This window comes from Phoenix dactylifera, chromosome 3 (genome assembly GCF_009389715.1).
Source record: "Phoenix dactylifera cultivar Barhee BC4 chromosome 3, palm_55x_up_171113_PBpolish2nd_filt_p, whole genome shotgun sequence".
Classification (NCBI taxonomy): domain Eukaryota; kingdom Viridiplantae; phylum Streptophyta; class Magnoliopsida; order Arecales; family Arecaceae; genus Phoenix; species Phoenix dactylifera.
The window spans coordinates 13,633,139-13,654,553 of record NC_052394.1 but is presented as its reverse complement, the minus strand read 5'-3'; the positions used below and the strand labels follow the sequence as shown (position 1 = coordinate 13,654,553).

The following is a 21,415-nucleotide window of genomic DNA, read 5'->3' as shown; positions in this document are numbered from 1 at the left end:
ATCTGCCAGCCGTCTTGCTCGTTCCGCCTTCATCTTGGCTGGGACACTCACTAATACAGCCATCCCGGTCTTCTTCAGAGGACAAGTTGGTGATTGAGGACTTGACTCTCAAATCTGAGACTTGACATGCACTAACTTGCTGGGTCCTTCAAAGCCGAGCACTTCACTGGTTGGGACTGACCTATGGCTCTGCCTCAAATTTGATCTGCGGAGGAAGGGATCAAACTATTATTTAGCTTTGGTTGGAGGGGAAGAGAGAGGAAAAGGAGAAGGGATCAACGGGGGAGAGGAGGAGATGAAAATAAAAAGGGGGAAGGGATCAATAGGAGGGAGGAGGAGAAGAAAAAGAAAGGAGGGGTGAAGAAGGTTCGGGATGGGATAAGCAAGTTATTATTTTTTAGTATTTAGCTTTAAAATAGTTTTAGTAGTATTAGTTATTTGCTGAAAATAATGTTAGTGGTTGGCTTGGTGGCTAGGAGGGAAAATTTAAGTTATCAGCATGGGTTCAAATCCCACATTCAACATGCATTTTTTCCTCAAAATAATATATATAAAAAATAAAAAATATAGGAAAGAGTATCTATTATACATATTATATTATATACATACATAAATGAAAAATATAAGAAAGAAAATCTACATATTATATTATACTATATACACCATGGTATACTGAACTGGTCCGTATCGGCCGGTTCAGCTCGTACCGGATCGGTCCGGTGGAACCGAGCGGTACAAGTCCAGTACCGGTGCGAACTGGACAGCACGGGTACGCGCGTGTGGCGCGGTTCCCCGCGCTAGACAGCGCGCCCGCATGGGCGTAAGCGGGGAACTGCGCTCGAGCGCGATTCCCCGCACTGGGCACCGTGCCCGAGCACAGCAATGCACCTACGCGGGGCATTTAATGGCACAGAGTGGCATTAAATGTTAATGCCACTCTGTGGCATTTAACGCGGCCCGCACGCGCTACCCGCTTCACGGAATTTTTTCCGCGAGCTGCTGCCGGTTCGGTACTGGTTCAAACCGGTCTGAACTGGAACCGTACTGGTCCGGTTGGTGACCGGTACGCCTACCGGTACCGGTACGATGTACCTTGATACATACATATATAATATTATATATTCTCAAAAAATAATATTACATAAAAATTAAAAATATAGGAAAAGGAATATATATTATCCATTATATTCTTAAAAAATAACAATATAAAAAAATAGAGAAGGCGTTCCAAGCAAGTACCAGGACCATCCTAGGCATGAAAAATTTAGAAAATATTTTTTGCTCATCCTACTCTCTAACAACAATATTTTCAAACTCATAGCAATTTAAAAAAATTAAACAACAATAAAACAATTATATACATAGACTTAATAGATTCTACTCATGCTTATTTTGTTATATAATATGATAGTCTTGCTTTACTGCCACTCATGTGGTACCTAAGCATCAATTGTAAGTTTCAATAAGCTGAAGGTAAAGGTGCCTGGTTTAGCGACTAAGCTCAGTGCAGTGTCATTTATAAGAGATCATTGGAAATCAAGGAAGGATAAAATGCCATAAAAAATTATATTATCAGTTTTAAGTAGATATATGAACAAGATAGTATTAATCTAGAAGGTGTCAGAATATTCAACCAAAAGATTTCAGCACATTGTGGACCAACATAAATAGGTCTTCTTAGCTTACATAAATATTTGCCCTTATGAAATCCAATTTTAGCAGATCTTAATACAACCTAAGCATTGACCTAATAATATGGTACAATAATATTAGCTGGCATTGATTGATCAATAAAGAAGCACAAATAGGAAGTATTCAGATAATTACATAGCTTCTCACCTTAGACTCAGGGTAATTCTAAATAGGACTATTTATCTTAAATATATTACTTTTAAAGTTCACTTATGTTTAAAAATAAATAAAATAGTCAAACTTCACAAATAAATTAAGAAAAAAAATATGAAAAAGGGTGTCCCAAGCAAGTATTAAGATGCTCGACTGAGATGGCTATTGGGATGGGGTGGGTGCAGGGTGTCCCGTTCAGTGGAGAAATCAGGATGCCCCTATCCTGTGGGATTTAAAACCTCACTTAGAAGTACCTTGGGAATGGGTATGTAGTTACAATTTGGGCATGGGTCCACAATAGGAACTTCTTAAATAATAAATGGATGGAGCACTTGAGACACCATCCACACCCATTACTTACACCGGAATCCTTGCAACATAGCCGCCGAGCTTGGATGCTAATGCTATAAAATTTATACCTCAAACTTGAGGTGCTCTTGAGATCTATTTTGAGATTTTTGTTACTATTTTTTAGTCATGGCGTTTAAATGAATGCTAAGGTCATTATGACCACCTAGGATTACATTGGTTAGTTCCACATGACTCTCTTTCCAATATAGTAGATAAGGTGCACAACTTGCTAACACAAACATGCAAACCCATCTCAATTTCCACCTCCTCTCCTTATCTCTTTCCCCTTCTAATAGTAGTATGCATGTTATTTTACCAGCTTTATCTCCTTGCTTTCTTCCCATTAAGGGACTGCTAAATCATCTGATTTCTGCAAGACAGTAGGTCAGTAATAACAGATTCTTGTCTTGTGCCATAATCTGACTTCTTATGCCTCTACAGCTGTAAGCAATAATTTATGCAAGAAGAACATTTACGTACTTATTTTTATTTTATTTTATTTTTGTTATGTTTGAAAATGAGAGGCATCACATGGGAGGATTAATCTACATGCTTTTTGGTTAGATGTTATTTTGCCAGTTTTAATATTTTCATTATGCAGCTCTTACCTCACGGAAATCCAAAAAATTTCCCAGTCATGTTGAATTGTGCAAAGATTAGATAAATTGGTGTTGGTTAAACTAAAACAGGTGTACTTCTTGAAATTTAAATTACCAGTCTTCCTTTAAGTAAATTTGACTTTGGATTTTGATTGATGAATTTCAGGCTCTAAAGGTTTTAACTTTTAACCATGCAATATTCCTAGAGAAATTTCCTTGGATCATTTTTTTCCATTTATTATTTGTTGAAGACGCGCACGCATATTTCTAGATGTAAATTCAAACTACTTTTTTATTGACGTAATTTTCTTCTAGTATTCAGAAATTTCACTGTTTGGCAGGTATTTGGAACCTTTGTCAATTGCTTTGGAAAATGAGAAATGGTCCTTGGTGCAACCCTTGCTCTCTTCGTCCTATGTTGGATATGGCACTTCCAGCTTAGAACAAGTATAATTTATTAAGTTGACCACTGATATTGTCTAGAATTACTTTTCAATTTTTTAACCTAAAATTTTCTTCATTTGACTGGACTAGCAATAAATGTCAAGACAAATCTAACATATATACTTCTTGCACAAGTATCTCCAGTAGACTTTTTGCTAAGCAAATCAGAATAAATTGACAGAGTTAAAGATTTTAATTAGGTTATTTTAGAGGGGTAGTTTAAGCAAAGTGGCATCATTTTTTACTCTCTTACATGACCAAAACCACTGGTTAGGCCTATTAACAAGTTGAACGCAGCTCAAAAGTTTGTATTATGGTCATCCATTACAAATAATTTGGCAAAATTTTGAGACAATGATGGTTAATAACCTTGTAAGATAAGTGAGTCGAATTGAACAGAGCATATGAATTGTGTAGTTGATATAGTTGGAAAAAACCAGGAGAGGTATAAGTAGCGTCGGCGGAATCGGTATCGGACACCGTACCGGTTGTCTGATGGGACAAGTTGGTACGGGCCAGCGCCGGGCCAGGCCCGTATTGACACAGTAGAAGAGACGGGGGAGAGGGAGAATAAGAGAGGAAAAGAGAGAGAAGGCGAAGAGAGGAAGAGAGGGAGGCCGTTGGAGGCCTGCGGCGGGGCACCAGTGGAGGGCCGTCGGAGGCCTGAGGCGGGGCAGCAACGGAGGTTGCAGTCCGGCTGCTAAAATGTTTCGCATTTTTATGTAAAATCGGCAAACAATATGCCATCTTTACTTAAAAATCGCAATTTTTTGTAGCAACCGGACCCCTGTTTCGAATAAAACAGGGGAATGGCCGTGGCCTCCGCCTGCTGCCCCTTCGCTGGCCTCCCTTCCTCCCCCGCTCACTTTCTCTTTTCCTCCCTTTCCTTCTCCTTCTCCGCCTCCGGCAACGGTTTTCATTTCCGTTGTCGGAATCGTCTTGGTGAGCTGGCAGAACGGCTAGGAATGGTCGGAACCATCCAGCTAGGGACGGTTCCGCCGACCCTGGGTATAAGAATATATTTTATTCCATTTGTCACATCTGGTAAGTATTATTTCTTGATAATTTTTATTGAGGTATAAAATATATGAGAATGTTTAAAAAAATCCTCATATTTCTAAAAATTGAAGACTATGGATATTTGACACAATAAATTTGTTGGCAATTAGTCCTGGTCATTTCTAAGCATTTTAATCCAAAGAGAACTTTGCTTATGTGGTGAGGATAAAGCATTGCTTATTTCCTGATAATGAGATTAAACTTATCGCTAATGATGCTTCAATGTTTCGGAGAAAATTGCAAAAACACTACCATGTTGGTTAAATTTTTGGAAACCCTCTTGATGGCATCCCAAGGGGTTTTTTAAGTTATTCTTCATTTTGAGCATTTTTGCTAGATGCTGTTGATGAAGGCGGCCATAGGTCAAATGTTTATTCCTTTGGTGATCTATACCTCAGGGTGGATTTGCACCAAAATAATCATAACTCCTAAATACCTTCTTTACATGTTAACTTTAAAATCTGTTCTATTAATAAGAAAGCATTTTCATTAAATTTACTGAACATGGCCTATGTAAATATTACACAAGTATGACACAATAAAATTTACTTCGTCATACCATTTGAATGAAGTAATAATATTCGTAACAATTAAGAGGTTCTTATCTTGTGCTAGCATTATGAATTAGAATTTAGAGGTCTTAGGAAGTGAAATGTCTAAGATGATTTTCTTGGTTTGGAAACTTACTATGTAGTTGAGTTGGCAGAAGTCATGCTGCAAGTGCAGCAGCCATTGTCCAGGAAGAACATCAGGAAGTAATGGTTGCAGTAAGCAGCAGCAAAAAGGAAGCTAGTGCTGTTGGAGTTATTTAAAAGAGTTCAAAATGAATTTCTGATCACCTCAACCGCTGTCTAGGAGAATATATTAATGTTGGAACATCATAAGGTGCATAATGCTGAAAACTCAGAGTCATGCTGGTGGAATGCTTGTGTTAGTATGCCTGCAGGTGGCAGAGATGTTTTCTTTTCAGTAGTGTGTTGCAGTGAAGCTCTAGTTTATTTTAAAAGTAAAATAGAATTAATTTGATTGAAGAGTTAAAAAGTAAAATAGAATCAATTTAAATTTCAATCAAAGGTCTAGGTATGCTTAGGATTTCGTTTTCCTATTGAATTAAGCATGATGTAAGGAGCATAATTGGGCTGCGAAGAGTGAAGACTTGATATTTTGCTCACAGAGAAGATTTTTGGGACTTCTCCCATCTGAGCAATCATGGCTTAGGAGCCTCTGATGTTCCCTTTCCTCTATGCAAAAACCTATTCTCTAGTTCCTTTCCGTCCTTTATATCACTTTACATCTATTTGACATTACACCAACCATCTCCGTTAGCTTTCTTCATTGTAATTCTTTCGTTCTCTTTTCTTCACAAATCCACAATTTATTTTTAAATTAAATATTACCTATTACTGCATTTAAGGGCAAGGGGCTTGCATGGATCATTGTGCACTGAAATCTATCTGTTCACTGCCCTCATCATATTTTATATATTTCACTGTTACCAAAAGAAGTGTGTGTACATCACAAAATAGAAGACTTCCACTTGATCTTCCTCCTTTTCTTACTGCCACTTTCTATGTTTCTTTCTGAACATAGGCAACTCTTGTACAGGAGATCTTGCATGCCAATAAGCAACAGGGTGGGCAGGAATGAGATTGACTGAGAAACAATGTATTCTTTCTGAATTTAATTATTTGATTGATTCGGCAAAACCTTTTTATCTAAGAATGTATGATTAAATTGGTCAAGAACAAAAAATTGTTGAAAAACAAACTGTAGAAAACTGTAAAGGATGTTTAAAGAGTTAGGTTATTATCTTAAGTTGGCAAAAGATGATCGCTCTTCTTTTAATTTTTGAAATAAAATTCTGTGAAAGTCTTGATGATGATGGAGCTCAAAATATTCAGGAAGAAAGAGATGTTGAAGAGTTCGAGAAACATTTGGTACGAGCATGGCACGCCGTACCGGCCCAAATCGGGCCGTATGGAGCGTACCGTACCGGTATCTGGAATAGGTGGCGTATCGACACTCGGTATGTCAAAAAAATTCCGTACTATCCCATACCGACACTATGCTAGTGTGGCACCAGTATGACGAATCTTGGGTACGAGGTTGGTATACCACAAGATCTAGAGAATTTTGGAAAACAATATTGAGTATTAATTAAAATTCATTTATGTATGAAAACATAGAAAAAAAATGCTGCACTCATGATAAAGTTTGGGTCAGACCTTTGATAAAAGGTTCAATTAGTCTTAAGAAATTTTCTACTAATTTTGGATGTTTGTGACTAGAGCTGAAGCTTGGTTTTCCTGATATGAAGTTACAGTTAGTTTTTGATGCATTTTGCTTTCACTGATTGATAATCATATATAGATAATATGGTTTCTTTGCCAGCATGAATGTTATGTCGTTGACCTAACTATTTTACTATAGTTTTTTAAACTTCAAGAAATTAGCATTGCACACAATTCATGTATGTAGTCTGGTAGCAGATACACTTCCAAGTATGTACCATCTGGATTCAAACTTTTAGTTGCTGCTAAACTTTTTACTACATTAAATATGGTATAATATGAAGTCGACATGATCAAGCACTGTTTCTTGGGTAACATGATTACTGATTTAAACATAAAGTAAATTTAGATTCTGTTAGCATATATCGTGTGTATTTTAATTTTTTTCTTTCTTTTCTTCACTTGCATATATTATTGCTCTAACTTTATATTCTAATTCTGTATTGAAGGACTCATTGGAGATAGATCAGCTTATTAGTTACTTAATAAATAAGGAAAACTCAGAGGGCGTTGTGCTGCTTGGGCATAGTACTGGTTGCCAGGTTGTATATGTAAAATACAAGCATATACTTGAGAAGCTTAGCTTGTCTTACTATATAGGCATGTGCCAAGTGTATTAAATTGAACCATGAACACTTAAACAGGGTATCGTGCATTATATGCGTACAAATTTTGCATGCTCTAGAGCAGTTCGTGGAGTCATTTTGCAGGTATTTTCTTATTTATGATGTCTTTTCTACATTTATAGCTTCATATGAATTAAGAATGTTTTAAGTTAGAAAATTTGTAAGGTTCAGGGAGGTTGCATAAGCTTAGTCTCCCTCTCATGCCAGTCCCCAAACTTAAAAATGCAGAACCACAAAGAGGAAGTGATTTATGCGTGGGAATCAAGCTTTACTGTACTGGTCGGTACTGGTACATACTGACCGCACTGTATCGTACCAATACCAATACCAGTATCGAACTGGTACATGGTATGGGGGTGTACCGACACTTAGCATGCTGAACCGAGTAGCATACCGGATGTACCGACACTATAATAGGATGGTAACCTTGGTGGGGATACTAAAAATTAACCAAACAAGAAGTGATAATTCTTCGGACTGATTCTCTTAGAAGGTTGTCCCAGTTTGAAGCTAGCACGGAAGAGCCTAGAATATAACACGAAGAAAGCCAATGAGCCTTATAGCTCCACATTGAGGCATGTCCTGCCTATTGGACATTCTCAAATATTCTTCTCTCCTAGAATACTTTTAAATGATTTTGGCAATTCTTTGATCCAGATCGTCCAACAAAAAGCTAAGGGTGTCACCTGGGTACTCTAATTACATTTCTCAACAGGCTGATGCAGAGGCGCAGGCAGCTGATATTGTTCAAAAGTCTGTGTAAGTTTCTGTTGCAGCTTTGACAACAAAAAAAAGTTAGGGCCTGATTCCAGGGCAAGGATGCTGGATATTTTATCTCCAAGAAGTCCTCCATATATTAAATTTCCTGTCTCTTAAGTCAAAATTTCGTTAAGCAAGCTACATGAATGACTGCTCAGAGGAAAAGCACCCTCTGAACCTTGTCACCGAAGCCTTAGGATCTGATTCTCTTCATCATGGATGATCAACAATCAGATAAAAAATTCTGTTATCACTTGTCTAGTCAACACCAGCTGTTCATCTAAGTAGAAGTCTTCAACCAGGACTGTCTCATCCTCTCAATGGTCAATCACTCTGGTAGCTTTGTCTGAAGTGAAACTGTTTTGTGCCCTGAAAGACAACCAACAAAGGCAACTGAGCACATTGTACACAGAAAACAGTAGTATCTCCTCTTTTTCTGTTGAACTGAACCCGTCTCAAACCAATGTTTCTTGATTTGAGGGGTAAAAGATGCATGTAGATCTTCTTGCAATGTTGCATCTTTTAAGATAGCCAGTAATTGGATGTAAAGCCTCTTATGATCTGCAATTCTCTAGTCAGTTGCACCTTTTTCTCTTTAAGTTCAAAATACTTGATTTCAGAAGCCATTTCAGCCAATGTCTGGCTCATGTGTTTTTGGTTAAACTGAGGTATTATGAACAAAATTAACCAGGGCTATTTTAAATCAGAAAACTGAAAGTAAGAAATTCATGAAACATAAGGAAAAAGACAACATTTTTTAATCATCTAAAGCATGTCTATATTAATGATTATAGTCTTCAAACTTCTGACATGCCCTTGATTCATTCAAGTTCCAATGAGTGCTGTATTTTCAGATACTAGTATCATATATCTATTGCTGCTGCAATTATGATGTGTTACTAAACATTGTGCTTGTGAAGGTCACTACTGATAGATAATTTATGAGTGTTTTACTTTTATTGCTGAGGATAAATCAGTTAGATGCCTTTCAATGACAAAAATACTTTCTAAACAATATAAAATTCAAGGTTGATGGACTTCCCTTTTGCTTCTAAATGCTTTCTATCCTCCATACTAGGCATATGACTTTTATAATTAATACATTAACCATTGCTATTTTCCACCCTTTTCCCCTTTTCTTTCATTTAAAAGTTCATTTGTTGGTCAAATTGCATAGATTCTTTGAGGAATGTATGCTTGACAAAACAGGACATATAATGATCTTTTATATCTTATATGCTTACTTTGACATGATTAACTGATCAGGCCCCAGTTAGTGACCGGGAATACAGAGCAACTCTTCCTGAAACTGCTGCAATGATAGACTTGGCTGCAAAAATGATAAGTGAAGGTAGGGGAATGGAATTAATGCCCAGGGAAGCAAACCCAGATGCTCCAATAACTGCCTATAGGTGAACAACACAGCAGTTCCATTGTTTAATATATGCTTGTACTCTATATGATTGTGCTAACATTTTTCTCTTTAAATCATCCAAGATCATGTATGTACGAATAATTAAATTCTGTTGAGCGTTGACCCTTCAGTTTCAAGGGGATTTCCATCTTTAAGTTGTAGGCTTGTAGCCCTTCATGTAGATCTACATATCAAAAGAGCTTGTTCTAAAATCTTCTTTATTTTCCACAATCACTATTCTGTTAAAAGGTCCATACTCATCAGGTGATTATCCTCTACTAGTGTTTTCTAGAGGAAACTAATTGGTGCTTGACATACCAAATCATGTAATGCAATATCTACCCAGCTCTTACTCTCCCATCTGAGCATTGCCAATGTTTAATGCCTTTATCTTGTTATTCCTATGGCTGTGGATTTTATACATTCATTCTGAGGTTTGTAGAACATGCTAGCTGGCTAACAGCTGAATATTTCAGGTTAAAGGAACTTAAACCAAAGTCTGATCTATAAGGATACCCATTATCCAATGCTCAATTGAGAATGGTTGGTATGTGGAATGTGGATATATATATATATATATATATATATATATATATATATATATATATATTAATACCCCTGTTGTGCTTTTTTTAAGTATTGCCTAGTTATTTCAAAAATAAAGAATTGTTAAACCTTTATATGAAGTTGATGTTTCGAACCACAAAAAATATATAGTGGACTTTAATTTTAATAAAAATTTCTAATTCAAATATTGAACTAAAGTTAATGACTGTTATAACAATCTTCAGTCTGGATGCATGCTTAAGTTACCTTAATGCTTATTTGTTTTTAGTTTACTTAGGATTTTAATGGAAGGGCTTGGCATGTCAACTTGAGTGGTGCACTTGGAGGAATTGTTAAAATATATTTCCTTTTTTTGCCACATAAATGTTAAGTTGCTGGACATAACTTTTCTTTTACTAGTCACTCTAGGAAGCAGTCATGTCACCAATTGCTGAAATAAGACATACACTATACACCCATCTCGATATTCTTATGTTTCTATTACATTCAACTTGTTTTTTGGGACTATCTTTATCGTGTAACATTCTGAGCCATATAACAAACCCTAGTTCGAAAGATTTTTTTTTTTTTAACTTTAAATCTCCAAATTATGCATCAATCATGTTTACCATAGAAGCTTCTCTCCGCTTCATCCAACCAGCTTTAAATCTATTGCTTATGTCTTCATATGCCTCTCCATTATTTTGTATAATAATAGATCCTAAGTTAAGAAACTGATCACTCAGTGGCATCTATTGCCCTTAATTCTTGCTGGGGGCAAGGTTCGCCGTACCGGTACTGGACCCCGTACCGATGCCGTACTAGATAGGCATACCGAGTGTCAATACGGTATGGTATGCAGTATGCTTGGCATACCGACACTGGCATACCGGTATCGGTACCCACCCGTACCAGTACGATACGCCTGGTACCGACTGGTACAGCATACCATGCCTGGGGCCTTATATTCGTTCCTATTTTCACTAAAATTGAGTTTCATATACTTAGTTTTTATTATGCTGATGTTTATCCTTTATTCTTTAAAGCCTTCTTTTGTTTTAGTGAGATCAAACCCTATAATTGCATTTCATATATTCGTTGATTAATCATGTTTTCACTAACACCGGATCCCATCTAATTGTATTCTTCTGTTCTGCTGTATTAAGCCTTATTTAAAAATTGAAACTATTTTTTTTGGTTTTTATTGCTTTGTCCAAAATTGGCTGAATCCCAAAAAATTTGGGCTAGTTTCAGATTGTCCATTGCTGGAACTGATCCTTTTTGGCTGAATCTTGAAACCTTGGTACAATATAGTCAAGCACTTAGATTCTTGCTTGTACTCTCAATGACAACAAGCTCTTCCATGACTGTTGTAAAGGATATCTTTGTTGGTAACAAGGTTTGAAATACTGGTAGCAGTGCCTGTACTTTGCTGGTATGTAATGGTATGCTACCAACATATAATATGCCTCTTGGTGCTGACATAACAATAAGAGGTGATGTACCATGTGTCAGTACAGGTCATGACCAACGGCCCTGCAGGTATAGGTACCTTAACAGTATGGTACTTAAGTCACTGGTTGATAATACTCTATTCCTATGCTGTCAACATACTTCTCACATTCGTTGATTACCTTGTGTATGAAGTGCATTTGCCAAATAAAATTTAGCACCACAAAAGGCTTGGTACTGCATCTGTGAAAAAAAAATTCCTCCGGAGTCATATTCACCATAAATGAGTTTTGTGGGGACACCAGATCAAATGCTTCTCGAGTCTATATAAGACGTGGCTTTTGTGTTTAAGAGCACAAAATTTATCACTCTTAAGAAGTAGCTATCTTCTGCAATGCATGCATGCACTCCGTGGCGTCGAAGAGAGGTTGAGAGAGGAGAGTGCTTCCTTCTTAAAAAATAATATTTTTTTATAATAAATTTTAAAAATATATAAATATAAAATAAATATTTTATGATGATATACATATAAATAATAATTTTATGAGAATATTTATATAATTTTGTATATTTTGAGAAGTATAAGTTTTTTTTTCTATGAGCAAATTTAGAAAAAGAGCGCATGACTTTGCCAAACGAAAATAAGATAGGTGCGTTGTGAGAGGAGTCTGAGTTGGTTTGCTCGATCTCAGCAGGAGTATAAATGGAGGCAATATGAAAGGAGCCATGGGAGGAAATTGCAGATGGGCCATATTCATACTAGCTTGTGTTAATTGCCTGAAAGTAATAATGATAGTACCATTACCATGACCATGGGAAGTAGTGATTCACCAAAATTTCACCATAATCAGCTTGAGCAGACCATCCAAGCTTTCTTCTTTCTTACATAAAGTGCAACAACTGAGATATAGTTCATTATTCAAATTAACTGTCTCATGAGGAAGGCTTTCAGCTACTGTCTGCTTGGGAGGGGTTATCAAAATGTTGATCAAGCTATATTTTTCTCTTGGTTGGCCTGTCATTTTGTACACACATTTCTTGGTATTATGCATTTATCTTTTAGTTCATCTTTTTTGCTGACATTTTGAAGTAATTAAAAGGTACCACTCACTTTGTGCATACATGGGGGATGATGATATGTTCAGTTCAGATCTCAGTGAGGACCAGTTGAGATTGAGACTTGGACACATGTCAAGTACACCTTGCCAGGTAATCACTCTTTTATCTTTTTTTGTTTGTTGATTTTTTTTTTTTTAAGACATAATGTGTTTCAACAGTACTTCATGTCATGTTGAATCAGGGCATGCAATCAATTTTCTAATAGGCTAATGCCTGGTGAAGTGTTCACATTTTTCATTTTCGTTTTCTTTTTGTCATTTGTACTGATTTACTTTCAAGATGGTTTTTCCTTTCAAGATGTTTTTTTCCTTCTTATCACATATGGAGCATTGTTGAGGATGCTGATAGCATCAATTATGAATCAGTGAATTATGTTATTCCAAAATCATGAAGAAATTTATTGCTTTCTTATCTTGCGCATTAAATTATAAGGGAAATCAACACCTGGTCCTTTGTTTGATTGCTATTTTATGTTTAGTCTGTACATGTTTTTATTTTAAATTTAGTCCTTAAACATGTTTTAAACATCAGCCAAAATCCAATTAATTGTTGAACAAGCAAAATACCCCTGTGACGTAGGGGAAATAAAAATAAATAAATATAAAAATATTGAAAATAAAATATAGTTTAAATTTTATGTAAAAGACAATCTTATCAAATATGTGTTGTGCAAAATAAGTTTTAGTGTTTGTGAACTTGATAAATTCCAACAAGCTAGAAAGTGATTGGATGCAAGGAATTTATCACTACTAACTATTGTGATGCATAAAAACAATATTTGACTAATTCCGAATTAGCATTATAAATCTTAAAATAACTTATGCATTGTTCATTGCAAAGAAAATCCCATTTTACAAAAAAAAGAATTACAGGATATAGAAATGTGAACCAAGTTGGAATCTGCCTCATGCAAATGATAATCAAGTTATGCCTCATGTGAATTATAATCAAGTAGTGTAATCATATACAAAACGGGAGCCAGTTGATGTGCTGCAATATCATGGACAAATAAGTGACTTTAGATATCCTATAAAAATAAAGCACAAAAAAGATCTATAGCAGACCAAGAAATGCCCAATATTTGGAGAACCACATGATGCCGTATTAAACACATTCAAGTAATAGAAGACATCTAAAGAAGAATTTTTGACCAGAAAATGTTAATTATATGCAAAATCTATGTAAACCAATGCCATCATAATGCTATTATCTCATTAAAAATGTTCTTGTATTTAAATAATTACTATTAGGTCAATAAAAGAAAATTAATTCTAAATAATTACAAAAAAATTCAATTGGCTCCAGAGGTTCCACCCTCTGATGCAACCTCGAATAGTTTCACCCAAGGCCTGAGCTTTTCCCCTGATCTCCTGTCCTCCATCATACACCATAACCCTTTTGTTTGACTCCTCCATCTCTGATATGAACTGATAACAATTAGAATTTTTAAGTGAGTTAATAACTGAGTTACAAACTGGTTTACATTATTTTGAATTGACGCTAAATTATTTTTTAATTGATGCCTCTCTATTTTTTTTTTTTATTTTGCTTCAAGTGATACATATTAGGAAGTGTTCTTAGTTCTTACTATGTGGTTCTTTTTTTTGGAGCAAAATGGTGGATATATCAGTGCAGTTCAGAATCTTAATACTGGGTTTCTTTTTTTTTTTTAAAAAAAAAACTGATACAGATTATTATTCTAATGTTGATTAGGATTTTTCATTGAGATGTAAAAGGAGAGATAAAAATAAACAAATATAAACATATGAAAAAATAAAATATAGTTTAAATTTTATATAAATGATAATATATCTTATCAAACATGTGATGTACAGAATAAGTTTTAGTGTTTGTGAGGAAAAAAAAACATCTGGTCTAGTTTAGAAACTATATACTCTTCTTTAATAAGCAAAAGAAAAATTCAGAATTAGAAAGAGCTTAAATAAAGTATACTAATCTTATTCCTAATATAATCTAAAAATCTCTCCAATCACTAACTATGAAAAATAATTCTCCTAATCATGTTTCTGTGGACTCCAATTCGGTGCTCTCCCTCCCTTCTTTTCTTTCTTCTCATCAGTCCCTCTCTCTCTCTCTCTTCCTCGTAATCACTAACTTCCCAAAAAGGGCTTGAGAATGGAAACGAACCTGGATGCACTTTTGGTCGAGGATTTTCATGGCAATGGCCTCCTTGGTCTCCACATGGTATGCATATTTCACCTTTCCAAAGTTCCCCTCCTTGAGTATCCTCTCCATTTTGTACTTTCCCAGTGGTGCAAAACTACCATCCAGAAAAAAATAAAAAAAATGATGATGATCGGGGAGGTCCAAGCCTTATGGATTTAGAGGAAGGAAGATGGGGGAGTGGGAATTTACCCAGAGATGTAGGTCTTGCTGGATAGAAATTCTTTGAGGGTTTTGAGGTCTATTCTGATATCTGAAAACAATGGAAATCAATGAAAAATGCAACCTTTTCACTAAAACACCAAATGTACTCCGAATTAGATATATAAGAACATGACAATGACCAAAAATTTCAGAATCTATGCAAAAAAGTCTGATGGATCCAGATCGTCAAAACGATTATATTTTTGCAGTTTAAACCCCGTAATCAAAGTCAAAGCAACGTGACAAAGTGAATATCAGAATCCAATTTGAACTAAAATTTAGGAAACAGAGGAAGGAAGGTGAGGGCAGGAGTGGGAATTTACCCAGAGGTGTAGGTCTTGCCGGACGGAAATTCTTTGAGGGTTTTGAGGCCGGCTTTTGCAGAGTCCATCACACTATTTTTCTTTTTTTATCTTTTTCAGATGGCTTAATGAAGGAAGTTAATAATGAAGGAATTTAATGGTTTTTAGATCAAAATTCCTAATAAAGGAAGGCATTATTTTCATAAGGCTTAATTAAGGAGTTAATAGTTAAGGAATTTAATTGCTAATCTTAGTAGTCACAAAATAAAAGGAAGAATCCAAAATCATATGAAGAGGCTTTAAGTTGAAGGAATAAGAGAAGAATGGTAAATAGCATTAACATTGACAGGAAAGGTGTCCCGAGGCAGCTTAGTAGTCAAAAGCTCATTGAGCCTCCTCACAACATTGACTTTCTTTCCTAAGATATCAAGCAAGGTAAGAAGCTTGTCCATTTTCAAGGGAAAGTCTGATGTTAACCACAATACCACCCTCAGACTTTTGAAACATTTAAAAGCTTCTAAAATTTTTTGGGAAAGATTCTCACCCTGGAGTAAGATAGAAATGTTAGCAGCCTAAATGGAAAGAAGATGGAAGATGAAGTGTGAAATGCAGAAAGAAAACAGTGATTTTGGATCCGATATATTTCATGTATATCAAACTCTTTATTGAATGGGTTTTTAATAACATCACAAAATTAGAAACATATCATGGGAGTTCTAAACAGAATTTTTCCATGATTTTTATAGAGGTATATCAGAATCTTTTTGAAATGAGTTTTAGATCACATTCATAAAAATCCAATTAGTTTCCATCTCTGAAACAAAAACAGAGCATGGGAGTTGTAAACAGAATTTTTCTATGACCTTTTTAGGGGTTCTTAATGAGATTTTTCTATAATTTTTACTAAATTTTGGAGGGGATAGAGCTTTCTCTCTCCGATCCATTTAAGAGGTATAGAGATTCATGTAAAAGACCTCTCCAAGAACAGCATGTAATGCATGCTTATGCAAACCAATCATGATAATTAGCAAAATACATTTCGGATAACTTTTTATCCTATTCTGTTCATTCCTTTTTTGTCTATATATTTATCTTAAAAATCTATGGTCAAACCACTCTTTTGAGCATCATTCATTGGAAGCCAATGTCTGCCGGACTGACCGTACCGGCGTACCGGTTGGAACCGATACCGAACCGGAGACGCCCGTGCGGATGGGACTGCGCGTGGACGTCAACAAAAAAAAAAAGCAAAAAACAATGCATCCGCGCGCGGACGCGTTAAAAGCCACACTCTATGGCATTAAATGTCCCACGCGGGCTGGCAGCCCGCATGGGCGCAATTCTCCGCTCGCGCGTCCGCACGTGATTCCTCCACAAAAAAAAACAACCATGCATCTGCTCGCCTTAATTGGGCAGCCGGTGTGGGCGCTTTTCCCCGCGCGCGGGCGTGCAGAAAAAATTCACTTGGGCCGGTGCGAACTGTCCCGGTTCGCACCGGGACAAGTACGGAACCGATTTTATATATTGTACCGTACCGGTGTTTGTCGGCATCTGTTCGGTATAGGCTGAACCGACCGGTTCTGGTCGGTTCAGCATACCATGTTTGAAGCAATTAATATTTTCTGATTTTGTGTGAACTCCTACCTTGGCTTGTCTCTTATCCTTTCAGTTATTATTGCTCAAATTGAATTCTTTCTTTCAGTGCTTTTAATCTGAACACCAACCTCTAAACTTCCAATTGTTCTGTTTGATATCCTAGTAGAATTTCTGTGTTTACATTGATTTATGTAATGCAAGTTGTCTGCCATTCAAATTTCATTCTAAAATGCTGGAAAAAAAATTCTCTCTGTCCCCCCCCCCCCCCCCCCCCCCCCAAAAAAAAAAAAAAACTTTGGTATTTCATTATGGTATCTAAATGTCCAGTAGTAAGACTAATTATTTGATGCATATCATTCATTTACCAAGAATGGAATTACTCTCTTTCAAATTTATAGCATCCTAGGCCACACTTGAATTGCATATAAAATATGGTCTAGTGGGTCTCTGCTTGATATTTTTCTTCAACAAATTTGTTGTTATTCATTTATTTATTTATTTTGAGTGGGTTGCATCAAATTTGCTAATTTTCTTTCTTTATGTTTTGATTAACCTGCTGCATGTGTGCATTGGCTACTGCTTTTTAAATATTGGTAGGTGCACCATCATTATCACCTTTTTTCTTGATTCTTCAACAACTGATATCAGTGTCTATCTAAATTTACTTTGTTCTGATGAAGCATCAATGTTTTAATCACATCTTTTTACAGCTGTTATGCAACTTCACACTAAGTCTATCGCATCAGATGCCCTCAATGATAAGTGGCTCAACCTATGGATGCAATGATTCACAAAATCTTGATTTATAAATGCATGGAACAACCAGCACAGTAAAAGCTTTAAATACTAAATTGGGAGTATATTTCATTTAGTGCTGATCTTCTTTACTTGCCTTTTGAGTTCCTAGTCAGTTTGCATTTGCACAGGACTTTTAATTTCTGGCTCTTAAGGTTCCATCAGGGAATCCAGATAGCCATGTTTTATCATCTCCATTCCCTACACTATAACAATCAATATCCTCTGTTCGATTATGATTGCATGATGATATAAAATGGTGCCTAAAAAGGAGGTTCCAATAACTTAAGCAACTTTACTTTGTGTTGTAAGAATTGCAAAAAAAAACGGCGTTTACCATAATGTAAATTGCCATAAGGAAATTAGAAATTCAAGTGTTTGATGAAGATTAAGCTCCTGATAGGGAACAAATATTTATCACCTTGTAGACATTTTAAGGCATGTTGGTATATCATTTTAATTGATTGTAGACTGGGATTCTTTTAGCTAATGTTTGTCCTTTTTCAGGTTCCTCTTATTTTCGGTTACAAAATTTTGTTTTGAATTATGTTTTTCTGAGTATTTGGCTGCAGGTTATTTCTTCCTTGGCTGATGAGTATGTGCCAGACTACATTGATAAGAAAGCACTGGTAGAAAGGTAACAACTCTCAGGCTAATCCCACAGTTTAAGCATGTGGATGTAGTTATTGATAAACCATTTTTTATTAGAGGTGCATGAAAATCTTAATTTGTATATATCTTGCAGATTATGTCAGGCTTTGGGAGGTGCTGAGAAAGTTGAAATACAATGGGGAAATCATTCACTCTCTAATAGGGTACACGAAGCAGTTCAGGCCATTCTAGATTTTGTAAAGAGGGAAGGACCGAAAGGGTGGGATGATCCATGGAATTAGATTTCTATTTTTCTTTTTTTGATATATTCTTTTTCTTAATTAGATTTCCAGTTTTCTTTTTTTCTATGTGTACCTTTTTCTCCGTTTGCCATTTTTACTCTACCATTTTTTTTTTGTATCTAATTCATATTTTGTTACTTGATTATTGTATGTTGAGTATGTTAATTTATGCTTTTCTTTTGATTAAATTTGCCAGCTACTTGAATTCAAGTACAAATAAAAAATCAATCTAGTAACTCTGCCACATCTAATTTTCTGTTATCATGGGAATTCAATTTTACTAGTCAAAAATAGGTTATGTTAGTCAAACTTAATCAACAAGCGATCCATTTCTATTACGAGTTTTTTGACTCAACGATGTAAGAGCCATGGACTGATTGTTTTTGGTCAATCCATGATGTGTCTGTATACCTAGTTCATATATAGTATAAGTTAAGAAGTCAAACTCTATGAATGTTTGCCGTATCGACTGGTACCGTATTATACCAGATGTACCGTATCGGTACCGAACCAGTATGCAGTTTCGTATCGTACTGATATTGGGTACGTCTTGCCATCTTGTACCGTACCGCATACCGACACTATAATAAAGTGATACTGGTATAAGGTTCGGTACTGAAATGGCGAACCTTGAACTCTAATCAAAGATATTTGTGAGGTTTAAGTTGCTGATTAAATCTTAAATATGTGTTTGTGAATGTGGAAGTTGTTTATTAGAGTTTCTAGCTATCACTATTAATAGTTTAGATGTCTCTTAAAGTTTAGAGTACTGCATTGCGTACACCATAGCATACCCAAGCACCAAACCGGGGTTTTGTGTGCCATCATGATGGTAGGTGGTTTAGGAAGGGCTTTATTGCCCCATATTACCCTCGTCAGCTCAAAAAAACTGGGTTAGGGTATGCTATGGGGTACAATGAGGATACACAAAGCGTTTTCCTATAGTTTATAAAGTCAATTGTTATATGTATTTTAAAAAGTAGTCATGTATTAATATAAAGGATGTAAAGAGTTAATATGGTGTTTATATAAAGCCATGTAAAGAAAATGAATCATGAAGAATGAGGAATTTGAAACTATGAGTCAATATCTATTTGAATCTAGTGGCGAGTACTTTCGTCTCTTTTATACAATCTTCTCATACTTGTGTTCAGCTACTTATAATTTCTGGCACCTACTGTCATTAAAGCATCCATTTGTCATTATTCTATTGTTCTTAACTTGACAAGACATCCTGTTTGTCAATGGTGTTTATATAAAGCCATGTAGCAGAGAAGAATCATGAAGAATGAAGAATGTGAATCTGAGCCAATATCTATTTGAATCCAGCGGCGAATACTTTTGTCTGTTTTCTACAATCTTTTCTTACTTGTGTTCAGCTCCTTATAATTTCTAGCATCAACTGCCATCGGGGCATTGGTTTTTCATTATTATTATTATTATTATTTTGTTCTTTAGAGAATGCCCTTTTTCAAATCATGGTTTGTAGCAGCAATGAGCATGATAAATTTTAACATCATGAGTCAGCTTGTCAGTATCAAGAATGCTTGACTCAAATAGAAGGACTAGATTATGTATTTGGAGAACAAGCAAATCGATTGGAAGAACAAGCAAGATATTTTCAAGGTTATCTTGGTCAACTTAAAGCTATGGTTTTTCAATTTATTACAGATCAAGTTTCTTTGAATGATCAACTATTATTAGAAGTGGTTTATTTCCACACAATATGAGCTTAAAAGGCAAAGGGCTAATAGAGGAAACTGATAAAGTTTTAACTTTTCCCTGAAGTTCTAATATGTTAATACAATATTCTCCTGATTCTCCTTCTAAAGCTTTGGTGCTTGCTCTTCTAGTTCTTGAATCTCATAAAATTGGAAAATCTAATTATCCCTATCATTAATCCCATTAGTTCTACATGGGAATTTGAAATTTCAAGTTCCAATTGGAAAACAGAAGTTCAAGCTTCTTGAAATCAAATGTCACCTTTCAAAAATTTTATTGAGAAAGTGGTAGTTGGGAATTGCTTTATATCCAAGTTTACATACTCATGTGATATCTCTTGCAACATATGTATCTCCCCATGATGAGATTGTGCAATCAACTTCAACAAAATGCGAACTATGAGCTAGAGATCGTACAAAATCACAATATCAAATCACCATGCTTGAAGGACAAGGAATTTGAAAATCATTTATTGTCAAAGAACTTAATGACGAGTTCCATGCAGCAGAAAGTTTTGACATCAACACCTATTCTAGAGCGCTTACATATCTAGCTCTTATTTTAATCCAAGTCAATAAGTCAAACTCTAGTCAAATAGTTGTTTTTATCATTTAGTAATTAGTCATTAAGTCTTAAGCATGTTTTTATGAGTGTGGAATGTATTATTAGGGTTTCTAGGCATCATTAATTATTAGACAGTTGTTGTGTGCATTTTGGAAGGCAGTCATATGCTAAAATAAGGGTATGAAGATTCATATCATGTCCATACAAAACCATGTAGTAAAGAGTGAAGAATTGTCATATTCAAGTGACTATTTATTTGAATCTAGTGGTGGATATCACCCCCCTTTTATTTTTTCTGCTCTATCCCAATATTTCCTTCCTCTCTTGGTTAACCTCCTACAGTTTTCAGCATCACACACAGATGTCTTAAATGATCATGGATATATGACCACAGTTTTTTTTACTTTGCATATAAAATTGGTTTTTATCGATGCTTTTTAGCTTGTTCATTTGGTTCTTTCATATGGGCTTTGTAGAATGCTTCCTAATTGTTCATGGGATGCCATTTCTTTTGTAGATAATAATATTAATTTGTTCATCATATAGTAGGGAGAAGGAAGCCAGAACCTTCTTGGGACTACTGATGAAGGATATCTATGTCATGCTTTACTAAAAGAATTTTCAATTCCATCTGTTGTTAGTTGAGTTTT

The 21,415-nt window shown here is 35.5% G+C and overlaps 1 protein-coding gene across 3 annotated transcripts in view; it reads left to right on the top strand.

Moving 5' to 3' along the window:
- Positions 1-21,415, top strand: part of LOC103707999 (UPF0613 protein PB24D3.06c-like) — a 35,229-nt gene that overhangs the window by 11,829 nt on the left and 1,985 nt on the right. The window contains exons 3-9 of one of the 3 annotated variants that reach the window (XM_008792744.4): positions 3,137-3,242; positions 7,039-7,131; positions 7,234-7,299; positions 9,241-9,386; positions 12,487-12,595; positions 18,159-18,223; positions 18,332-18,457. In XM_008792744.4, the coding sequence (XP_008790966.1) occupies positions 3,137-3,242; positions 7,039-7,131; positions 7,234-7,299; positions 9,241-9,386; positions 12,487-12,595; positions 18,159-18,223; positions 18,332-18,457 (711 nt within the window). Of the gene's footprint in view, positions 1-3,136; positions 3,243-7,038; positions 7,132-7,233; positions 7,300-9,240; positions 9,387-12,486; positions 12,596-18,158; positions 18,224-18,331; positions 18,668-21,415 lie in introns of those variants that run through there. The other 2 variants (XM_008792745.3, XM_026804992.2) reach the window with 2 other exon arrangements.